The following is an 18,032-nucleotide window of genomic DNA, read 5'->3' as shown; positions in this document are numbered from 1 at the left end:
AAAGCAAACCAAAAGATGCACTTGATGTTAGTAGTTCACCTCTCACACGACTCAAAGCCATAGGGGGAACCCTGATGAAGGTCAATGCCTGTGTTGGGTACACAAGAGAAAATGGAGTGAATCAGATTCAGATCTAGGGCCCACCACTTTCTGCATCACATTTAGACTTCACTTCTGGAAGCTCAGATACATCTGTGTCCCTCTGCTCACAAACCTGTGATTCTCCATTGTGTTCCATTTCAGTCTCTGCTCCTCAGACAGACATCCAAGCCTGGTCCAAGCCAATTTCACCAGACTGTTTGCTTAAAATCATCAAAGAAAAAGAGCCAAGCCAGGTATAGTAGTTCTTGCCTGTAATCCTAGCTACTCAGGAGGCTGAGATCTGAGGATCACATTCTTATCTCTAACTACCAAAAGGCTGGCAGTGGAGCTGTGGCTCAAGTGGTAGAGTGCTGGCCTTGCATGAGTTCAAGCCCCACGACCAACACACAGAGAAAGGGAGATGGGGGATAAAGAGCTGAAAGCTACTCTTTTGGGAACTTCCCTTTAAGCCAGACACTGTGCTAGACATGTAGTTCAGTGTAATTCTCCAGCAATGTTGCTAAATAGGGCTAGCCACTTTACAGAGGAGAAAACTGAGGGTCAAAACAAACCAGCACAGACTGTATGGCATAGCTTGCAAACAGAAAGTTTCTACTCAATCTGTTTCCTTTTTTTGTGACTTACCCTTCGGGATTTGAACTCGGGACCTTGGGTTTGGTAAGCAGGTGCCCTATTTTTGAGCCATTTCTACCCCCTTCATCCTCCATTTCTCTTTTCCTTTGTACCAATCCTTGGGCTTGAACTCAGGGCCTAGATGCTGGACCTCTTTGTTCTTAAAAGCTGATTGTGCATTTCTGGGCCTGACCCCTTTCTCAAACTGGCTGTGTAAGGTACAAAGTCTCCTTTCCTCATGGTTACCCAAGGTAAGGACACTTCTTTAATGTCTTAAGGAATCACTTTACGCTGAAAGCAAGTGGAGCCACAGACCTGGATGAGAAACTAGACTTTGATCTGGTTAAATTCTTCTGGTACTGGCCCCAGAGTCTTCCTTGCCCTCCCCAACTCTTTGTTCTCACCCACTCCTCCCTTCATCTCTACTTCTACTGGAATCCTAGACTTTGGAGGGGTTGGGAGAGGGATCGGACCCAGAGCCTTGTCCTGCTTGGAAAGCACTTCACTACTGAGCTACGTCCCCAGTCTGGAATCCTAGACATCTTTAAGGCTCAGATCAAATTTCCCTCCTCCTGAAAGCCCTCACACCACCTGGCTCAAGAATATGCCTTATGAAAGTAAGAATTATAGTTCGAAAGGAAGAACGAATTTCTGGCTAAATATGAGGAATGGTCACATATGTTTATCTCCATTAACTACTGAAATTCCATTAACATGACAGCAAATGGATTAGGAAGAAAAGAGAAGTTTAAACTCACAAGGACAAAAGGAAAGAAACAGAAGAGAGAAAAATTGGTCCCATACCTTGTGCCATGCATGAAAATTAACTCAAAAAGGATCAAAGACCTAAATAAAAGAGCCATAATATAAAACTCTTTGAAGAAAACAGGAGTAATGACCTTGGGTTTAGCAACAGATTCTTAGATATAACACCCACAAGCAACAAAAGATAAAAGTTAGCAAATTAGATACCATCAAAATTAGAAATGTACATGTATATGTGGTATATGTACATATATGCATATACACACACACACACACACACACACATATATATATATATATATATATATATTTGAACAAGAAAGTGAAAAAAAATCTGGTGCTAGTGGCTGAGAAACCAGGTGCTAGAAGGTGAGATCTGAAGATCACAGATCAGAGCCAGACCACAAGGATAGCCCATAAGACACTCACTTATCTCCAACTAATCGACAAAAAGCCAGAAGTGGAGCTGTGGGTTCAAGTGGTATATTGCCAGCACTGAACAGAAAAAGCTACGGGACAGCACCTGGACCCTAAGTTTAAGCCCCAGGATCAACACAAAGAAAAAACAAGAAAATGAAAAGACATTTCTGGGAATGTGAGAAGATATTTATAAATCATCTCTGCTAAAGGTTTAGCATGTAGACTGTAGACTACATAGTAAATCCTTACCACTCAACAACACAATTTTTTTAAATGACTGAAGAGCCAAGTGCTGGTGGCTCATGCCTGTCATTCTAGCTACTCAGGAGGCTGAATCTGAAGGATGAAGTTTAAGGACAGCTGGAACAAAAAAGCTTAGTAGATTTCATTTCCAAAATAACAGACAAAAGAGAAGAACTGGAGAACTCGAATGGATAGTGCCAGCCTAACAAGCTCAAAGCCCTGAGTTCAAGCCCTAGTACCACCACCACCATCACAGCCCAAAACCAAAGAAACAAAAAGAAATTATTCTTTTCTTTTTTTTTTTTTTTTTTGGCCAGTCCTGGGGCTTGGACTCAGGGCCTGAGCACTGTCCCTGGCTTCTTTTTGCTGAAGGCTAGCACTCTGCCACTTAAGCCACAGTGCCACTTCTGGCCGTTTTCTGTATATGTGGTGCTGGGGAATTGAACCCAGGGCTTCATGTATACGAGGCAAGCATTCTTGCCTCTAGGCCATATCCCCAGCCCCAGAAATGATTCTTTTGTGTGTGTTCAGGTATTGAGCTTGAACTTGGCCTGGGTACTGTCCTTAGCGTGTGTGTGTGTGTGTGTGGTGGTATGTGTGTGTCTATTCCACTTGAGACTGTGACACTACCACTTGAGCCACAGCTTCAATTCCAGCTCTTTGTTGGTTAACTGGAAATAAGAGTCTCACAGGTTTTTCTTGCTCTGGCTGCCTTCAAACTGTGATCCTCAGATCTCTCAGCTTTCTAAGTAGCTAGGATTACAGGCATGAGCCACTGGTTCCTAGCTCAGGCAAAAGATTTAAATAGACATTTCTCAAAAGAAAAAAGATACATTAATGGCCATTAAGCCCATGAAAAGATGCTGAACATTATTTGTTATTAGAGAACTATAAATCAAAACCACAATGAGCTGGGTGTCAGTGGCTCAGGCTGTAATCCTAGCTGTTTAGGAGGCTGAGATCTGAGGATCACTGTTTGAAATAAAAAAGCCAGGAATGAAGCTGTGGCTCAAGTGGTAGAGCATTAGTCTTGAACAAAAAATCTCAGGGGGGGGCTGGGAATATGGCCTAGTGGCAAGAGTGCTTGCCTCACATACATGAAGCCAAGAGTTTGATTCCCCAGCACCACATATGTAGAAAACGGCCAGAAGTGGTGCTGTGGCTCAAGTGGCAGAGTGCTAGCCTTGAGCAAAAAGAAGCCAGGGACAGTGCTCAAGCCCTGAGTCAAGGCCCAGGACTGGCAAAAAAAAAAAAAGTCTCAGGAACAATGCCCTGACCCATATTTTAAGAAACACACACACACACACACACACACACACACACACACACACACACACACACACACCAAAAAGCCTGTGTACAGATGCTGACAGCAACATTATTCAGAATATACTAAAGTAGATACAAGCTAAAGGTCCATCAACTGATGAGTGGATGACATGTATTAAGTACATACAGTGGAATGTTACTCAGCCATTAAAAGGAATGAAGTAGCTGGATGCCAGTGGCTCACTAGCTACTCAGCAGGCTAAGATCTGATTGCAGTTCAAAGCCAGGTGGGGCAGGAAAGACTGTGAGACGTTTACCTCCAGTCAACCACCAGAAAGCTGAAAGTGGCGCTGTTGCTCAAGTGGTAGAATGCTAGCCTTGAGCTGAAGAGCTCAGGGACAGTGTCCAGGCCCAGAGTTCAAGCCCCACAACCACTGCCAAAAAAAAAGGTTGCGGGGGGGGGGGGGTGGTTGGGAATATGGCCTAGTGGCAAGAGTGCTTGCCTCGTATACACGAAGCCCTGGGTTCAATTCCCAAGCACCACGTATATAGAAAAAGGCCAGAAGTGGCGCTGTGGCTCAAGTGGTAGAGTGCTAGCCTTGAGCAAAAAGAAGCCAGGGACAGTGCTCAGGACCTGAGTCCAAAGCCCAGGACTGGCAAAAAAAAAAAAAAAAAAAAAAAGGAATGAAGTAATGCTATAGGCCACAACATGGATGAACCTTAGGAACCTTAGAACCTTAGAAACATTTGTTTAAAGAAGCCAACCACAAACAGCCCTGTATTATATGATACTTGTTTTATCTGAAATAGTTCAAGTAGGTGAATTTATGGAGACAGAAGGCAGATAAATAGCTGCTAGGGTTTGAGAGGGAAGAGGAGTAATTGCTTAATGGGTATAGGTTTCTGGGATGATAAAAATGTTCTGGATTTATAGTAATAGTGTTTGTTCAACCTTCTGAATATACTAAAGACAGCTGAATTACACAATGTCTAAAAGAGTGATTTTTTTGTGCGTGTCAATGGTGGGGCTTAAACTTAGGATCTGGTGTTGTACCTGAACTCAAGGCTAGCACTCTACCACTTTGAGCCATAGCTCCACTATCTATTTTTTGTTTGTTTTTTGGCCAGTCCTGGAACTTGAACTCAGGGCCTAGGTACTGTCCATGAGCTTCTTTTGCTCAGGGTTATCACTCTACCACTTGAGCCACAGTGCCACTTACAGCTTTTACTGTTTATGTGATACTGAGGAATTGAACCTAGGGCTTCATGCGTGCTAGGCAAGCTCTCTACACTAAGTCACATTCCCAGTTCTCCAATACCAGTTTTTGAATGGTCAATTGGTGATAAGAGTCTCACAGGGACTTTTCTGCCTGGGATGGCTTTTTACTACAATCCTCAGATCTCCGCCTCCTGAGTAGCTAGGATTACAAGCGTGAGCCACCAGCACCCAGCTAAAAGAACGAATTTTATGTCATATGAATTTTACTTCAATTTATATGAATACCAAGTTGGGCTCAGTGGTATATGCCTATCGTCCCAGTTGCTTAATTTGCTAAGACAAGAGGATCACTTGAGCCCATGAGTTCATTCAAGGGCAGCTTGACTACATAGCAAGACTCTTGGCTCAAAAAGATTAAATTTTTTAAAAAGTAAAGAGAGGAGGAAAAGAGAAGAGACAGTAGCAATTGAGAGATGTCTGCAAACCTTGAGAAACTGGAAAGCAGACAGATAACAACTAGCTGACTCAGCAAAAAGCCAGAGAAAGCAAGAATTGTAACTACTGATAATGAGAGCAGAGAGCAAAGCACCGATGAGAAGTCATCCCTTAGTACCTCTGAACCCAACAGTAACACAGAAGCTGCAGGCAGGTCTGGTGCATGCGCTGGGAGGAGTTAAACTTGACCTGTCTCCATGTGGCTGTGCTCCTCCTACCTGAAAAGAGATAGCTTGAATTGAGAAGCTGTGGATTCAGGAACACCAGGCACAGGAATGAGAGACTGGGCCTAACTGGAACTTCCCCTTCTCCCCTTTCTCCTCTTGCTTCCCAGGAGACCGCCAGCTAGATTTGTAACCCAGCCCTGCTAGATTACAGGACATCTCTGAGGGAAAAACCAAAGGCACTTAAGCAGTCTCAGGTGAAACTGCCCTACTGCCCTGAAGAGAACTCAACCATTCACAACCCCCACCTCAGACACCCAGGTATGCCGTGTTCAATCTGCTTCTCATGCCTTCATCCTTCATGTAAAAGAAAATGGCAGCCAAAGCTCATCACACAGTGGATGATGGTTTCCAACAAAGAAGCACAGTGCACCGGGGGTGGCTCACACCTGCAATCCTAGGCTTCTTAGGAGGCTGGTACTGAGGGTTGTGGTTCAAAACCAGCCAGGGCAGGAAAGTTCATGACATTTTTATCTCCAATGAACTACTAAAAAAGCCAGAAATGGTGCTGTGGCTCAAAGTGGAAGAGCACTAGCCTTGAGCACAAAAGCTCAGGGACAGTGTCCAATTTCTGAGTTCAAGCCCCAGGACTAGCATAAAAAAAAGAAAAGAAAAAGTTGTACTTTCCAAGTACTTTTTCTCAAACAGATGCTAGAGGGTGTGTTTTACCAAATTGAGGAAGTAAACCAAGAAAGAGGAAGAAATGAGCTCCAGAAAACGGGATCCCACAGAGGAGAGAGGCAGAGGGGATTTCCAGTATCACAGTGAAAGGAAGTTGCAGGATGACAATTATAAAACAGACCAAGAGACCAGGATGTTCAGGTTGGGTGGATGTAGTGGTATATGCCTTTAAGGCCAGGACTTGGGAGGCAAAAGCAGGAATATCACAAGATTGGAGCCAGCCAGAGGTCCTGTCTAAAAACAACAAAACAGGTAAAAAAATAAAATAAAATAATGTAATCCTAGCCAGTTAGGAGACTGAGATCTGAGGATCTCAGCTCCTGTATGAAAGTCTATGACATGCTTATCTCCAACTAACCACCAAAAAGCCAGAAGTGGCGCTGTGGTTCAAGTGGTAGAGTGCTAGCCTTGAGCAAAAGAAGCTCAGTGACAATGCCCAGGCCCTGAGTTCAAGCCCCAGGACTGGAAAAAAAGAAAGAAAGAAAAAGACAAACTCTGGAAAGAAATATGAGAAGTTGGGCTCTGGTAGCTCACACTTGTAATCCTAGCTACTCAGGAGGGTGAGATTTGAGGTTTATACTTTGAAGTCAGAGCAGGCAGTAAAGTCCATAATACTCTTATCTCCAATTAACCACCCAAAAGTGAAAAGAATATGAAGCAGAGCTGGGAGTCAAGTGGTAGGGCCTCAGCCTTGAGTGAAGAAGCTAAGGGACAGTACCTAGGCCCTGAGTTCAAACCCTACAACTGGCACATATACACAAAAACTATTAGAGAAAGGAAATGTAGACACAGTATATTTGTATAGTCTAAATAGTGTGGATACTGAATACTTATTTAAAAATTGACCTATAATTCTACTGAGAGAGAATGGGAAGCATGAGAGCAGACAAGGGAAATATTAGTTATCTTCTAGGATGTCAATAGAATTTCAAGGTCAAGAAAACATAGACTAACTAAATAATATGGAAATATTAGGAACCAAAACAAACTACCTTGCTGGGCATTGGTGGCTCACTTGTGTAATCTTAGCTACTAAGGAGGCTGAGATCTGAGGATCTCAGTTCAAAGCCAGCCTGGGCAGAAAAGTCCCCGTGAGACTCTTATCTCCAACTAGCCACCAGAAAACCAGAAGTGGCACTGTGGCTTAAAGTGGTAGCGTCTAAAAGCTCTGGGACATTGTCTAGGCCCTGAGTTCAAACTCCATGACTGACCTAAGAAAAAAGAAAAAAAGGGGCTGGGGATATGGCCTAGTGGCAAGAGTGCTTGTCTCGTATACATGAGGCCCTGGGTTCAATTCCCCAGCACCACATATACAGAAAACAGCCAGAAGTGGCTCTGTGGCTCAAGTGGCAGAGTGCTAGCCTTGAGCAAAAGGAAGCCAGGGACAGTGCTCAGGCCCTGAGTCCAAGCCCCAGGACTGGCAAAAAAAAAAAAAAAAAGAAAAAAGAAAAAATAGTTACCTTGAGGGAGTAATAATCAAAGTGGAAAAACCAAGCAAAAGGTCCCTCCTCCTCCTCCTCCTCCTCCTTTTGCCAGTCCTGGGGCTTGATCTCAGTGCCTGAACACTGTCTCTGGCTTCTTTTTGCTCAAGGCTAGCACTCTGCCACTTAAGCCACAGCACCAATTCCAGCATTTCTGTTTATGTGGTGCTAAGGAATTGAACGCAGAGTTTCATGCATGTTAGGCCAGCACTCTACTGCTAAGCCACATTTACTTATTTATTTAGTGCATATGGAGCTTGAACTTGGTCACTTTGCATTTTTGCTCAATGCTGGTGCTCTATCACTTGAACCATGCCTCCACTTCCCAACTTCTGCTTTTTTTTTCAAATCTTGTCATATGCGTAGCTGATTTTTTAAAATGTAGGTGTGTCTGGATATTGTATATATGCTTATCTGAACTAGGGAAGGAAAAGAAAAATGAGGGAGGGGGTAACAAATGAGACAAGAAATGTGCTTACTACCTTATTATGTAACTGTACCCTCTCTGTACATCACCTTGTCAATAAAATTTAATTTAAAAAAGTACATGTGTGTTATTGTGATTAAAAATATGTTTTAGGATATGGGGATATACTTTAGTGTAGAACACATCCAGCATGCATGCATTAGGTTCTGGGTTGAATCCTCAGCATTAAAAAAGAATAAAAATGATTAAAAATGTAAGCCAGGTTAAGCACTGGTGGCTCATGCCTATAATCCTAGTTAATCAGGAAGCTGAGAGGCTCATGGCTCAAAGCCAGCCTGGGCAGGAAAGTCTGTGACACTCTTATCTTCAATTAACCACCAAAAAGTCATAAGAAGAGCTGGGGTTCTAGTGGTAGGATGTTAGCCTTGAGTGAAAAAGCTAAGGGTCAGTGCCCAGGCTCTGAGTTCAAGTCCTAGTATGTGCACACACACACACACACACACACACACACACACACACACACGTGTTAGCATTTCTTTGTGCCATCTTTTCACGTTACTACAATGGGATCATTGAAGATTTTCCTTTTTTCCTGGTCTATCTTCAAAGTCACCATCCACTTTCTAACTGCTGATATGTTATAGGTACATGGCTTGTTTTTAAATCATTGATGAGCACCAAACTGGGAAAATTGTTGTTAATCTCACAGGAAACCAGGGTGGGGTAATCAGCCTTGGATTTGATGTGCAACTCAAAGGCTTAAAAAAACGCAAGAAGGGGCTGGGGATATAGCCTAGTGGCAAGAGTGCCTGCCTCAGATACACAAGGCCCTAGGTTCGATTCCCTAGCACCACATATACAGAAAACGGCCAGAAGCGGCGCTGTGGCTCAAGTGGCAGAGTGCTAGCCTTGAGCAAAAAGAAGCCAGGGACAGTGCTCAGGCCCTGAGTCCAAGGCCCAGGACTGGCCGAAAAAAAAAAAAAAAAAACGCAAGAAGAATCTACTCTTTCCCATTAGTTTGGTTTCTTTGTGCTCACATCCTCTGCTGGAATCATAGACCATGAAAAAGGAAGATAAAAACATAGGAAGGAAAGTCCTGTGATTCTTTTGCTATGTATATATACATTCAGATGCTTCAATGACTGGGGGGAAATGAGAATGTGTGTGTATGTGTGTGTGTGTGTGTGTGTGTGTGTGTGTGTTTAAGGAGATTTTTTTTTTTAATGCAGATAATTTGGATGTCTCTAGAGGAGCATTTGTTACCTTGGTGAATTTATCACCATTCTGGGTCCAGACATTAGCTCAGAAAGCACAGTTGTTAGTCCTAAAAACAGCAGCATCTCTATGGAACAGACACACATTAACCAGGCTCATGAGACTGATATTTCAAATCAGATGCCAATTCATTAATTTCTAAGGGGAAGCAGGGCTTTGAAGCAGCCTGGATCTTTCTGTTTGCTGTTGAGTGCATTCTCTCCCTGTGGGCGGATCTACATGGGGGAACGTACATGGGGGAACGGAATGATTTTCAGAAGGTTGCTTGGTGATCTAGAGCATGAGTCAGGTGCAGAATGAACTGGGTGGCTTCAGAGAATGATGCTGCTTCTATCTCCTCTGATCTCAGACCAGTATTTTTGTCCCCAAAGAGTGCATTAAGCTCTCCAGATCTCTGCTGGGGGTGGGGTGGGGGGTGGCTACTGGTGCTTGAACTCAGGGCCTTGCATTCTTGCTGACTTTTTCATTCAAGGCTGACACCCTTCTACTTCTGGATTTTGGGCACTTAAATTGGAGGCAAGAACCTCACAGACTTTGCTGCCTAGCCTGGCTTTGATCCAAAATCCTCAGATCTCAGCTCAGAAGACAATTTAATTCCCCTTCTGGAAGTAAGGACACCTACTGATTGCCCCCAGATAGCATCAACAATGATGAAAATATAGGTAGGGGCTCCAATCTAGAAAAAGAAAGCCCATTCTGGGGCTGGGAATGTGGCCTAGTGGTAGAGTGCTTTCCTCGCATACATAGAGCCCTGGGTTCAATTCCTTAGCACCACATATATAGAAAATGCCAGAAGTGCTGCTGTGGCTCAAGTAGTAGAGTGCTAGCCTTGAGCAAAAAGAAGCCAGGGACAGTGCTCAGGACCTGAGTTCAAGCCCCAAGACTGGCAAAAAAAGAAAGAAAGAAAAAACCCATTCTGCAGGCATCAATTTCCCATGAATTATATACCCACATATTCATCCAATGGCCATTTTCTGCTAAATTTATCAGATTGGTTTCTATCATTTGTAAGCAAAAACCATGAGTGGTACTGCAACCATCCCAGACCCGGGTAAGCCAGAAAACAAGTCTCCAATCCCTGTACTTCACTGCTGCATCCAAATGTGGAACCTTCTGAGCCTGGCACAAGGCCAGGTGTACAGGTTGTCTCAATCTGGTTGACTAGGTCACTCAGTAAGTCAGTTCACAACTGTTTGCTACCAGCTGTCCTAGGGGACAGTAACTGCAAAGTAATCATTGAGCTCGTCTCTGCCTTCAGAGATGTCCCACATTGACCTTCAACCTGACAAATCCAAAGCCGAAGATGCCATCTTCCCTGCCTTCCTGTCCACCCCATACATCACCTCAAACCCGAGTCCCCTGCTTCAGTCACAACCAACTGCTTGTCAATCGTGTGTAATTCGGGGTCCTTGGACCACAAAGGTGGGATGGAAGGAAACAACCAGGTAAAGGCTTCTTGATTCCCTACCTGCTAAATTTAAGTTACTTTCCTTGGTGTACATCTCAGGCCTTTACAGTTAGTGGCAAAGGAAGGGTTGTAATGAAGTTTCCAGTCTTCAAGACGCCAAATTCATCTTCCTCTAGCAAAACAGTACTTGGGTTTTTTTTTTTGAAGGGGTGAGGCTGTGAGGAAGAGGAGAGAGGTAGGTGACAACTTGACCTTGCCTTGGAAACAATGTATTCCAAACTACCAACAGCCCCTAGACAGGCCCGAGGGATCAAACTGGGAAAGATTTTTTTCCCCTCCCAACAGGATCGATGGATCCCCCGGTCACCTTCCCTCGATATTCTTATCCTCTTAAATCCTCCCTACACCTTAGGAGGTGAGTGTCCCCATTCCTTCATTTTACAAAGAAACTCGATGCTCAGAATGTGTCGCAGGCACCAAGGGGTCGCAATCTTCACTATTCTCTCTCACTGTCGTTCAAGTTTGGGCCACCAAACTTGAGGGGACCCACGTTGACGGAGCGATGCCCGGGCGAACCCCAGATCTGAGCGCAGGGCCGCCAGGTGGCGCGGCGGAGGTGCCGTTCCCGAAGCCCCAGCCGCAGCCCGGACGCACCTGAAGCCACCGGGGCGCGCAGTGGTGGTGGTGGGGGGGGGGGGGGGGGAGTAGGATCGCTGGGTGGGGCGGGGAGTAGTCTTGTTCTCTCGCCCAGAATGGGCTCGACGGGCTTTAGGTCGAGCCACCGGGGACCACCGGCGCCTCTCTAGAGTACCGCCTCCACTCGGCGACCGAGGGGCTGCCGGAGCTCCGCGCTCCCCAGCGTGCCATTTATTTAGAGGGGGGCTACAAGGGCTAGAAAGGAGCAGACCGGCGCGGCCAGGAGGTGGGGCCGGCCCCACCTGTCGACTGTGGGGAGTGGGGCGGGCCAGGGGGTGGGGCTTGTCCCCTAGGGCCCACCCACCCGGCCCCGAGCCCCAGGCGCGCGACGCGATATAAGGCAGCCGGGAAACAATGCGCCTGCAGCTCGCGCTCCCGCGCCGGCCGCTGTGCTCGAGCGAGGCTGGGGCCGGGCGGGCGCGCGCGCGGGGAGGGGCGCGCTCGTGAGTGCGGGGCGCGCGCGCGCGGCGGCGGCGGCGCGCATGTGTGTGTGTGCAGCCTGCCAGGCTGCCCCGAGCCGGCGGGGAGCCAGTCCGCTCCAGGTGGCGGGCGGCTGGAGCGAGGTGAGACTGCGGGTGGCCGCGGGCAAAGGCGCGGGTCCCCGGGATGGTGTCGGGCTGAGGGGGCGGGGAGGAGGGCTGGGGACTGCCGGCAGCCCCGAGAACACCGCGCGCCCCCGCTCGGCCCGGCCCAGAGGGGCCCCCCGGGAGCCGCGCTCCGCTCCAGGCGGTGCTGGCAAAGTTTGCTTTGAACTCGCTCCCCGCCGCCTGGTCCGCGCGCTGGGAGCCGCTTCCCGGGGCGCTGTGACCCGGGGCCCGGCGCTCCGGGACCTCAGGGCTGGGCGCAGACTGCAAGCCCGGCCGTGGGGTTGGGGAGGGACCGGAGCCCCGCCAGCCCGCGGTGCCGGGGAGCCCGGGGTAGGGGGGTCGCCCCTTCCCGCAGGCGAGGATCCCAGTCTGCACGTCCCCCCTTCCCTCCCGCAGGGAGCGGACATGGACTTCGACTCCTACCAGCACTATTTCTACGACTATGACTGCGGGGAGGATTTCTACCGCTCCACGGCGCCCAGCGAGGACATCTGGAAGAAATTCGAGCTGGTGCCGTCGCCCCCCACGTCGCCGCCTTGGGGCTCCGATCCCGGCGCCGCCGGGGACCCCACCTCCGGGGCTGGTCCTCCGGAGCCCTGGCCCGGAGGGGACGAAGCGGAATGTCGGGGTCACTCGAAAGCTTGGGGCAGGAACTACGCTTCCATCATCCGCCGTGACTGCATGTGGAGCGGCTTCTCCGCCCGGGAACGGCTGGAGAGAGTGGTGAGCGACCGGCTCACTCCTGGCGTGCCGCGGGGGAACCCTCCCAAGGCATCCGCCACCCCGGACTGCACTCCCAGCCTAGAAGCCGGCACCCCGGCGCCTGCCACCCCCTGTCAACTGAGCGAGCCCAAACCCCAGGCCTGCTCAGGGTCTGAGAGCCCCAGCGATTCGGGTAAGGACCACCTTGGGGCATCTAGAAGGGGGGCACCCCCATGGGTGGCCAAAGCTTTAACGCCGTCGGAGGTCATGAGCAGTAGCTCTTCTCAAGCCTTTCCATCACCTACCCCCCCCCCCTTTTTTTCTAACTGAAGCTGCCGGGGTAGCCCTTAGCAGTGTCTGTCTGGCACGTGGGTGTGTTGGTAAACAGTTTGGAGAAGTGAGGAGGGAGCCAGCGTCCCTCTGATGGTGATTGGAGCCCCTGGGGACAAGGGAGACTCGGTAAGGGTTGGTGCTTAGAAAGAATAATACTCCAGCTGGACTATTGGGGATTTCTGTCCTTGGGAGGTTGGAAGAAGTACCTTACGAGTCACTCCAAGCTTGAAGCTGTTTTGTTGCTGCCTTTTTTTTCCCCCTCCTGGGAAACTCATACTCTTTTAGGGAGAGAAGAAGCTGAGGAGCCTTTTTGCAAGGCAAAACCTTCATCCTTTAACACACACACACACACACACACACACACACACACACATACACACACGGCACCTCTATCTCCTGTCTGCTTTACTTTAAAATGCCAATAGTTTTCTTCTGCAAGAAGAAAGGAGGAAACTGTTTCCTCTTGCAGAAGGAAACTATTGTACATTCCTTTACCACTTGCACATCACTTGTGAGACAGGTAAGAGAGGAGTAAATGTTTCTCTGTAACAGATGACAAACGGAGGAGGCTTTTGAGATAGGAAATCACTAGAAGTGAGCCTAGCTTTCTGCCATCAAGCCAGCTTCTTTTCCCAACCCTCCATCCCAATCAGGCACTTCTTGCTTGATGTTCAGCTTATCTGAGAAAGGTGATATTGTACCCCACCTGCTGCTTAATGTACAAAGCATAAGGTACAAAGATGTCTTAGCTTCCTCCTAATGCATCTGTGGGCTTCAGTGGCTCTTCTGCATTTAATAAAAGTTCACTGGCCCCTTTTCTCTGTCAACATGTGGGTGAGGTGCTGGGGTCATAGCCATGGAGCCTCAGACCCCCTCCCCAGTCCTTGATACAAATGCAAACCTCACTGAGGGCAGACTGGTGTCTTCTATCATCAGACTATGTTCTCATCCCAATCTCTTAGTCCTCTTTACCCATGAGAAGTATTGAAGAGGGTGCTCTTGTAGGGTGCAGACTCTAGCTTTAAAGAATAACGGACAATAGTGTTTTGAGAGGGAACTTGGATATGGGGTATGGAAGTTGTCATGTACTGAAGGGAAAGAGTGAGAATAACAAAAAACTAAAAGATACTCCCTCCCCACCCCGCCCCAACCCCATTCACCGTGTTAAGGTCTTTTTTTAGCCTGCTTTCTCTCTACATCAAATCTTGTGCTTGTTTAATGGCTGGAATAGGAGTCTTGAAATCGAGAAACTAATAAAGGCGTATCTGCACAAGGGCTGGTAGAATGGTAGAGTATCAAAAGTATTGTTTCAGAAGTTCGGAAGTCTCAGGTCCCGAACTTCACAGAAGTGATAAGGAAGGAGCTGTGGCTGATTTGGGTCTCTCCATTTCTCCCTTTGCAATGTGCTTGTTCCTCTGAGGATGGCTCCTTATCTGGGTAGATGCAGACAACTACTCTCTGAAAAGTGAATTGGGTCTTAAATGATTTTTTCCTTACATGGGTCTTTACCAGCCCTGAGGTTTAACGCTGAAAGTTAAAGGTTTGCGGTAGAGTAAAGCCTTCTGAATCATTTTCTGACCTGCTCTTAACCTGAACCTGTTTGTGGGGTCCAGGTTCACTCTGTGGCCACATGGCCTAGAACAAAATGCAACAGATTGCAAACAATGAGGGGGGGTGGGGAGTGTGACTGACTGCAGAGCTCAGCCAATAGGAGCTAGGGGCTGGGTAAAACAACATTCCAAACACAGCTTAGCCAGCCAATCACGGGCTTTGGGGCCAGGAGGGCTGAATGGTCAGGTTTTATTAATGGAGAAATAATGTGATTGTCCACACAATGGAAGCCTTCCTGACAAAGGGGCTCAAGCTTCCTGATATGCAAAAGAGGCTGAGAACCAAGCTCTTCTCTTGTGGGGCCAGAATGCATTAAGGTGGCCTTCTGTGTGGGGGCTGCTAAATGTGGGAAGCAGAAGGGTTTTCCTCTAATTGTATCTTCCCTGGTTGGGTTAATCTAATCTAGTGGAGCCAGGGAGTGGTAGGGAAATGGCCAAGTGTCTCCAGGACCTGGGGAGTTGGATCCTTGTGTGTCAGGGTTATTCTCCTGCTCCTTATTCTCAACCTCTGCTGCAGGTAGCTTGGAAAAGGTCACTTGTACCTTTGTAAAGTTCCTGCAGCTCTCGATGACCTGTGATTCCAAATCTAACCCTTTTCTGGTCCCAAGAAGGGGGTGGGGCAGACGACCTATAAATGATGGATGACTTTAGAAACCCATTGAACCCAGGAGCAAAATGCTCCTAAGGGAAACCTTTCCTCTCGCTCTGTGGGTGAGAAGGGCTGCTTGTGGCCCTCCCTTCTGTGCATATTCCTCTGAAAGGATGGCAGAATAGAGAGGTGGGAGAATAATAGGATTTATAACTTGTGAAAAGTAACAATTCCCAAGTGCAGGCTGTGCTGGGCAGGAACAAAGGGCAGCTCTGCCCACAGACCCCTCATTTACAATTCTGATGGGGCATGAAAGAGCCCGACTGGGGAAGATCTTTATAGCTAAACTTTGTCCCAGGCCGGTAGCTCTTTCTCTCCATCCCCTGAGTGGGGGAGGGGAGAGCCTGTGCAGACTGGGGGCTGTTGGCTTGGGTCTGCCTTTTGTTCTTTTCTAAGCCTTGCTGTGCAAAAGGAAATTGGAGAATATTTTCCTTCTTGTTTATTTTCCCTTCGGCTCTGCCCTTACCCTAAATACAAATGAACCAACCACCTTTCTCTTCACTTGAATTTGTTGATAATCGATGTTGGGAAAAATGTCACCTATCTTCCCAAGCCCCTATGTAGAGACCTAAGGCTGTGGTGTTTGTGGATGCATTTCTAATGGATGCACTTCATTTATCTTCTTGGACAGAGGGTGAAGAAATCGATGTTGTGACAGTGGAGAAGAGACAGTCTCTGAGTCTCCGGAAGCCAGTCACCATCACTGTGCGAGCAGACCCTCTGGACCCCTGCATGAAACGCTTCCATATCTCCATCCATCAGCAACAGCACAACTATGCGGCCCGTTTTCCCCCAGAAAGTTGCTCCCAAGAAGAGGCTCCAGAGAGAGATCCCCAGGAAGAGACTTTGGAAAAAGACACCCCTGAGGAAAAAGAGGATGAAGAAGAGGAAGAAATCGTGAGCCCTGAACCTATAGAAAGTGAGACTCCTCAGTCCTGCCATCCCAAACCTGTCAGTTCTGATACTGAGGATGTGACCAAGAGGAAGAACCATAACTTCTTGGAGCGCAAAAGGCGGAATGACCTTCGCTCAAGGTTCTTGGCGCTGAGGGACCAGGTACCCACCCTGGCCAGCTGCTCCAAGGCCCCCAAAGTGGTGATCTTAAGCAAGGCCTTGGAATACTTGCAAGCCCTGGTTGGGGCTGAGAAGAGGATGGCTACGGAGAAAAGGCAGCTCCGGTGCCGGCAGCAGCAACTGCAGAAAAGAATCGCATACCTCAGTGGCTACTAACTGACCAAAAAGCCTGACTCTTGTCTTACAAAGACAACACGTTTATTTTTTAACCTCCCTTGCCCCTCTAGTAATTTGCACATTTTGGTTCCAGGCTCTGATGGTCTGAACAGTAGGTCCCAGAATGCATTGCAGCCGGTGCACACACAATAAGGGCTTGCATTCTTGGAAACTCTGAAACCGAGCTCTCCCTCCTCCCTCACACATGGAGAGTGCTGTGTCCTCCCTGGCGCCTCTGGCTTGCTCAGCAGGCAGCTGACTGAGGAGTCTTGAGGTCTGCCTAGCTCACTAGCGCTGAAGAAAAGGCTGACAGATGCTATGCAACAGGTGGTGGATGTTGTCAGGGGCTCCAGCCTGCATGAAATCTCACACTCGGCAGGCTCTTTGGGCTAGGAAAGGATGCTCCCACTGCTGTCTCTGGGGGTGACGCAAGGACAGCTGGGCCTGGATGCTCTCTGAGGCTCCTTTTTCCAAGAGACACACGAGCTGTCCTGAGTGAAGACTAGCTCACAGACTTGATCAACAATGGACCATTACCTCACTGTCAAGACACTTTACAGTAGCTGAGGAGTGGAAACCTTTAATACACACACACACACACACACACACACACACACACACACACACACACACACACACATTAGGCAACACCTCTCCCACTGTCCCTCAATGCTGCCACCTTGAGAAACATTTAAGGAGCTTGGCCTCTGAGTTCTTCAAGTGAGAGCTCTCAGGGCCCTTTCCTCAAAAAGAGGGACCTCTCCATCCCCATGAGGGACTTTTTTGTTGTTTGTTTCATTCTGCCTTTGTTATGCAATGGGCTCTACTGCATCCTTTCCCACTAGTTTCCCCAAACTACAGGGAAATGTGTCCTAGCCTGGGGTCTGAGGAAGGCTTGGAGTCTTGGCTCTTGAACTTGTTCCCTGCCCAGTTATTCCCCCAGGGTCATTTAAGGCCCACCTTGGGATCTTCTTCAGGCAGGGTGGTGTAAGGCATCTCAGAAGGAAGCTCTGTAACATTTCTTCTTTCTTACCTGCCTCTTGTCTCCATCCTTGACTCTATTTGAAGTCCTACTGGAACCATGCAAACCTGTCCTTCTCATCATGCAACTCCAAGAAACTTGCTGGCTCTGCAAGCCACCAGCCCGGTTCTCTACCAGGGTGATAGTCAGATCCCTTTCCCGGAACCTGGGCCTAACTGAGGTGCTGGGCAGAACTCACCTATTGGTTCAGGAAGTGGACTTGCTTCCCCATGGTTTGTAAAGGCACCTCCAGGAGCTCTGCTTAACCTACTATTACAACTTGCCCCCACTGGACTCAGCTCCGAGGGGAACTTAGGTGTGCCCTCCAGTCTGGGAACCCACCTGACCCAGCAGGTGCCATGTGATCAACCTCAGTAGCTCCTCAGCCTGGCCTGGAAGAAGGAGCAGTCCTTCCAGAACTTGGCCCAGACAGCAGGTTCCTTCTTGCTCTGGGTTGGAAAGTAGGGCCAGAGTAAGGATGGTCAGCACTATTTGTGGCTCTGAAAAAAACAGCTGCTACTTCCTAACCTACTGTGTATGGTGATCTGTTTCTGAGGTTGCTTCCTAGCCTCAGAGAACTTCT

General features: G+C 48.0%; 1 protein-coding gene and 1 long non-coding RNA gene across 2 annotated transcripts; one reads left to right on the top strand and one right to left on the bottom strand.

Moving 5' to 3' along the window:
* Window positions 1-4,470: 4,470 nt before the first annotated feature.
* Window positions 4,471-4,848, bottom strand: LOC125354280. The gene is made up of 2 exons (XR_007211475.1): window positions 4,731-4,848; window positions 4,471-4,513 (listed from the first exon to the last, which is right to left on the bottom strand). It is a non-coding gene; the product is annotated as an uncharacterized LOC125354280 (long non-coding RNA).
* Window positions 4,849-11,799: 6,951 nt separating this feature from the next.
* On the top strand, window positions 11,800-17,639 carry Mycl (MYCL proto-oncogene, bHLH transcription factor). Its single transcript, XM_048349885.1, has 3 exons — window positions 11,800-11,880; window positions 12,301-12,799; window positions 15,830-17,639. Exons 1-3 carry the CDS (start codon window positions 11,800-11,802, stop codon window positions 16,426-16,428), a joined length of 1,179 nt encoding a protein of 392 aa, XP_048205842.1. The 3' UTR covers window positions 16,429-17,639.
* Window positions 17,640-18,032: the final 393 nt, after the last annotated feature.

The sequence above is a fragment of the Perognathus longimembris genome, chromosome 7 (assembly GCF_023159225.1).
Source record: "Perognathus longimembris pacificus isolate PPM17 chromosome 7, ASM2315922v1, whole genome shotgun sequence".
Lineage (NCBI taxonomy): Eukaryota > Metazoa > Chordata > Mammalia > Rodentia > Heteromyidae > Perognathus > Perognathus longimembris.
This window is presented reverse-complemented; position numbering and strand designations above follow the sequence as displayed.

Excerpts from the sequence above, each read along its gene's own strand:
- Mycl (XM_048349885.1), top strand. The coding sequence starts at position 11,800 with ATGTGTGTGTGTGCAGCCTGCCAGGCTGCCCCGAGCCGGCGGGGAGCC. Across the intron at positions 11,881-12,300 it reads TGGCGGGCGGCTGGAGCGAG|GGAGCGGACATGGACTTCGA; the intron begins GTGAGACTGCGG and ends TCCCTCCCGCAG. Across the intron at positions 12,800-15,829 it reads TGAGAGCCCCAGCGATTCGG|AGGGTGAAGAAATCGATGTT; the intron begins GTAAGGACCACC and ends CTTCTTGGACAG.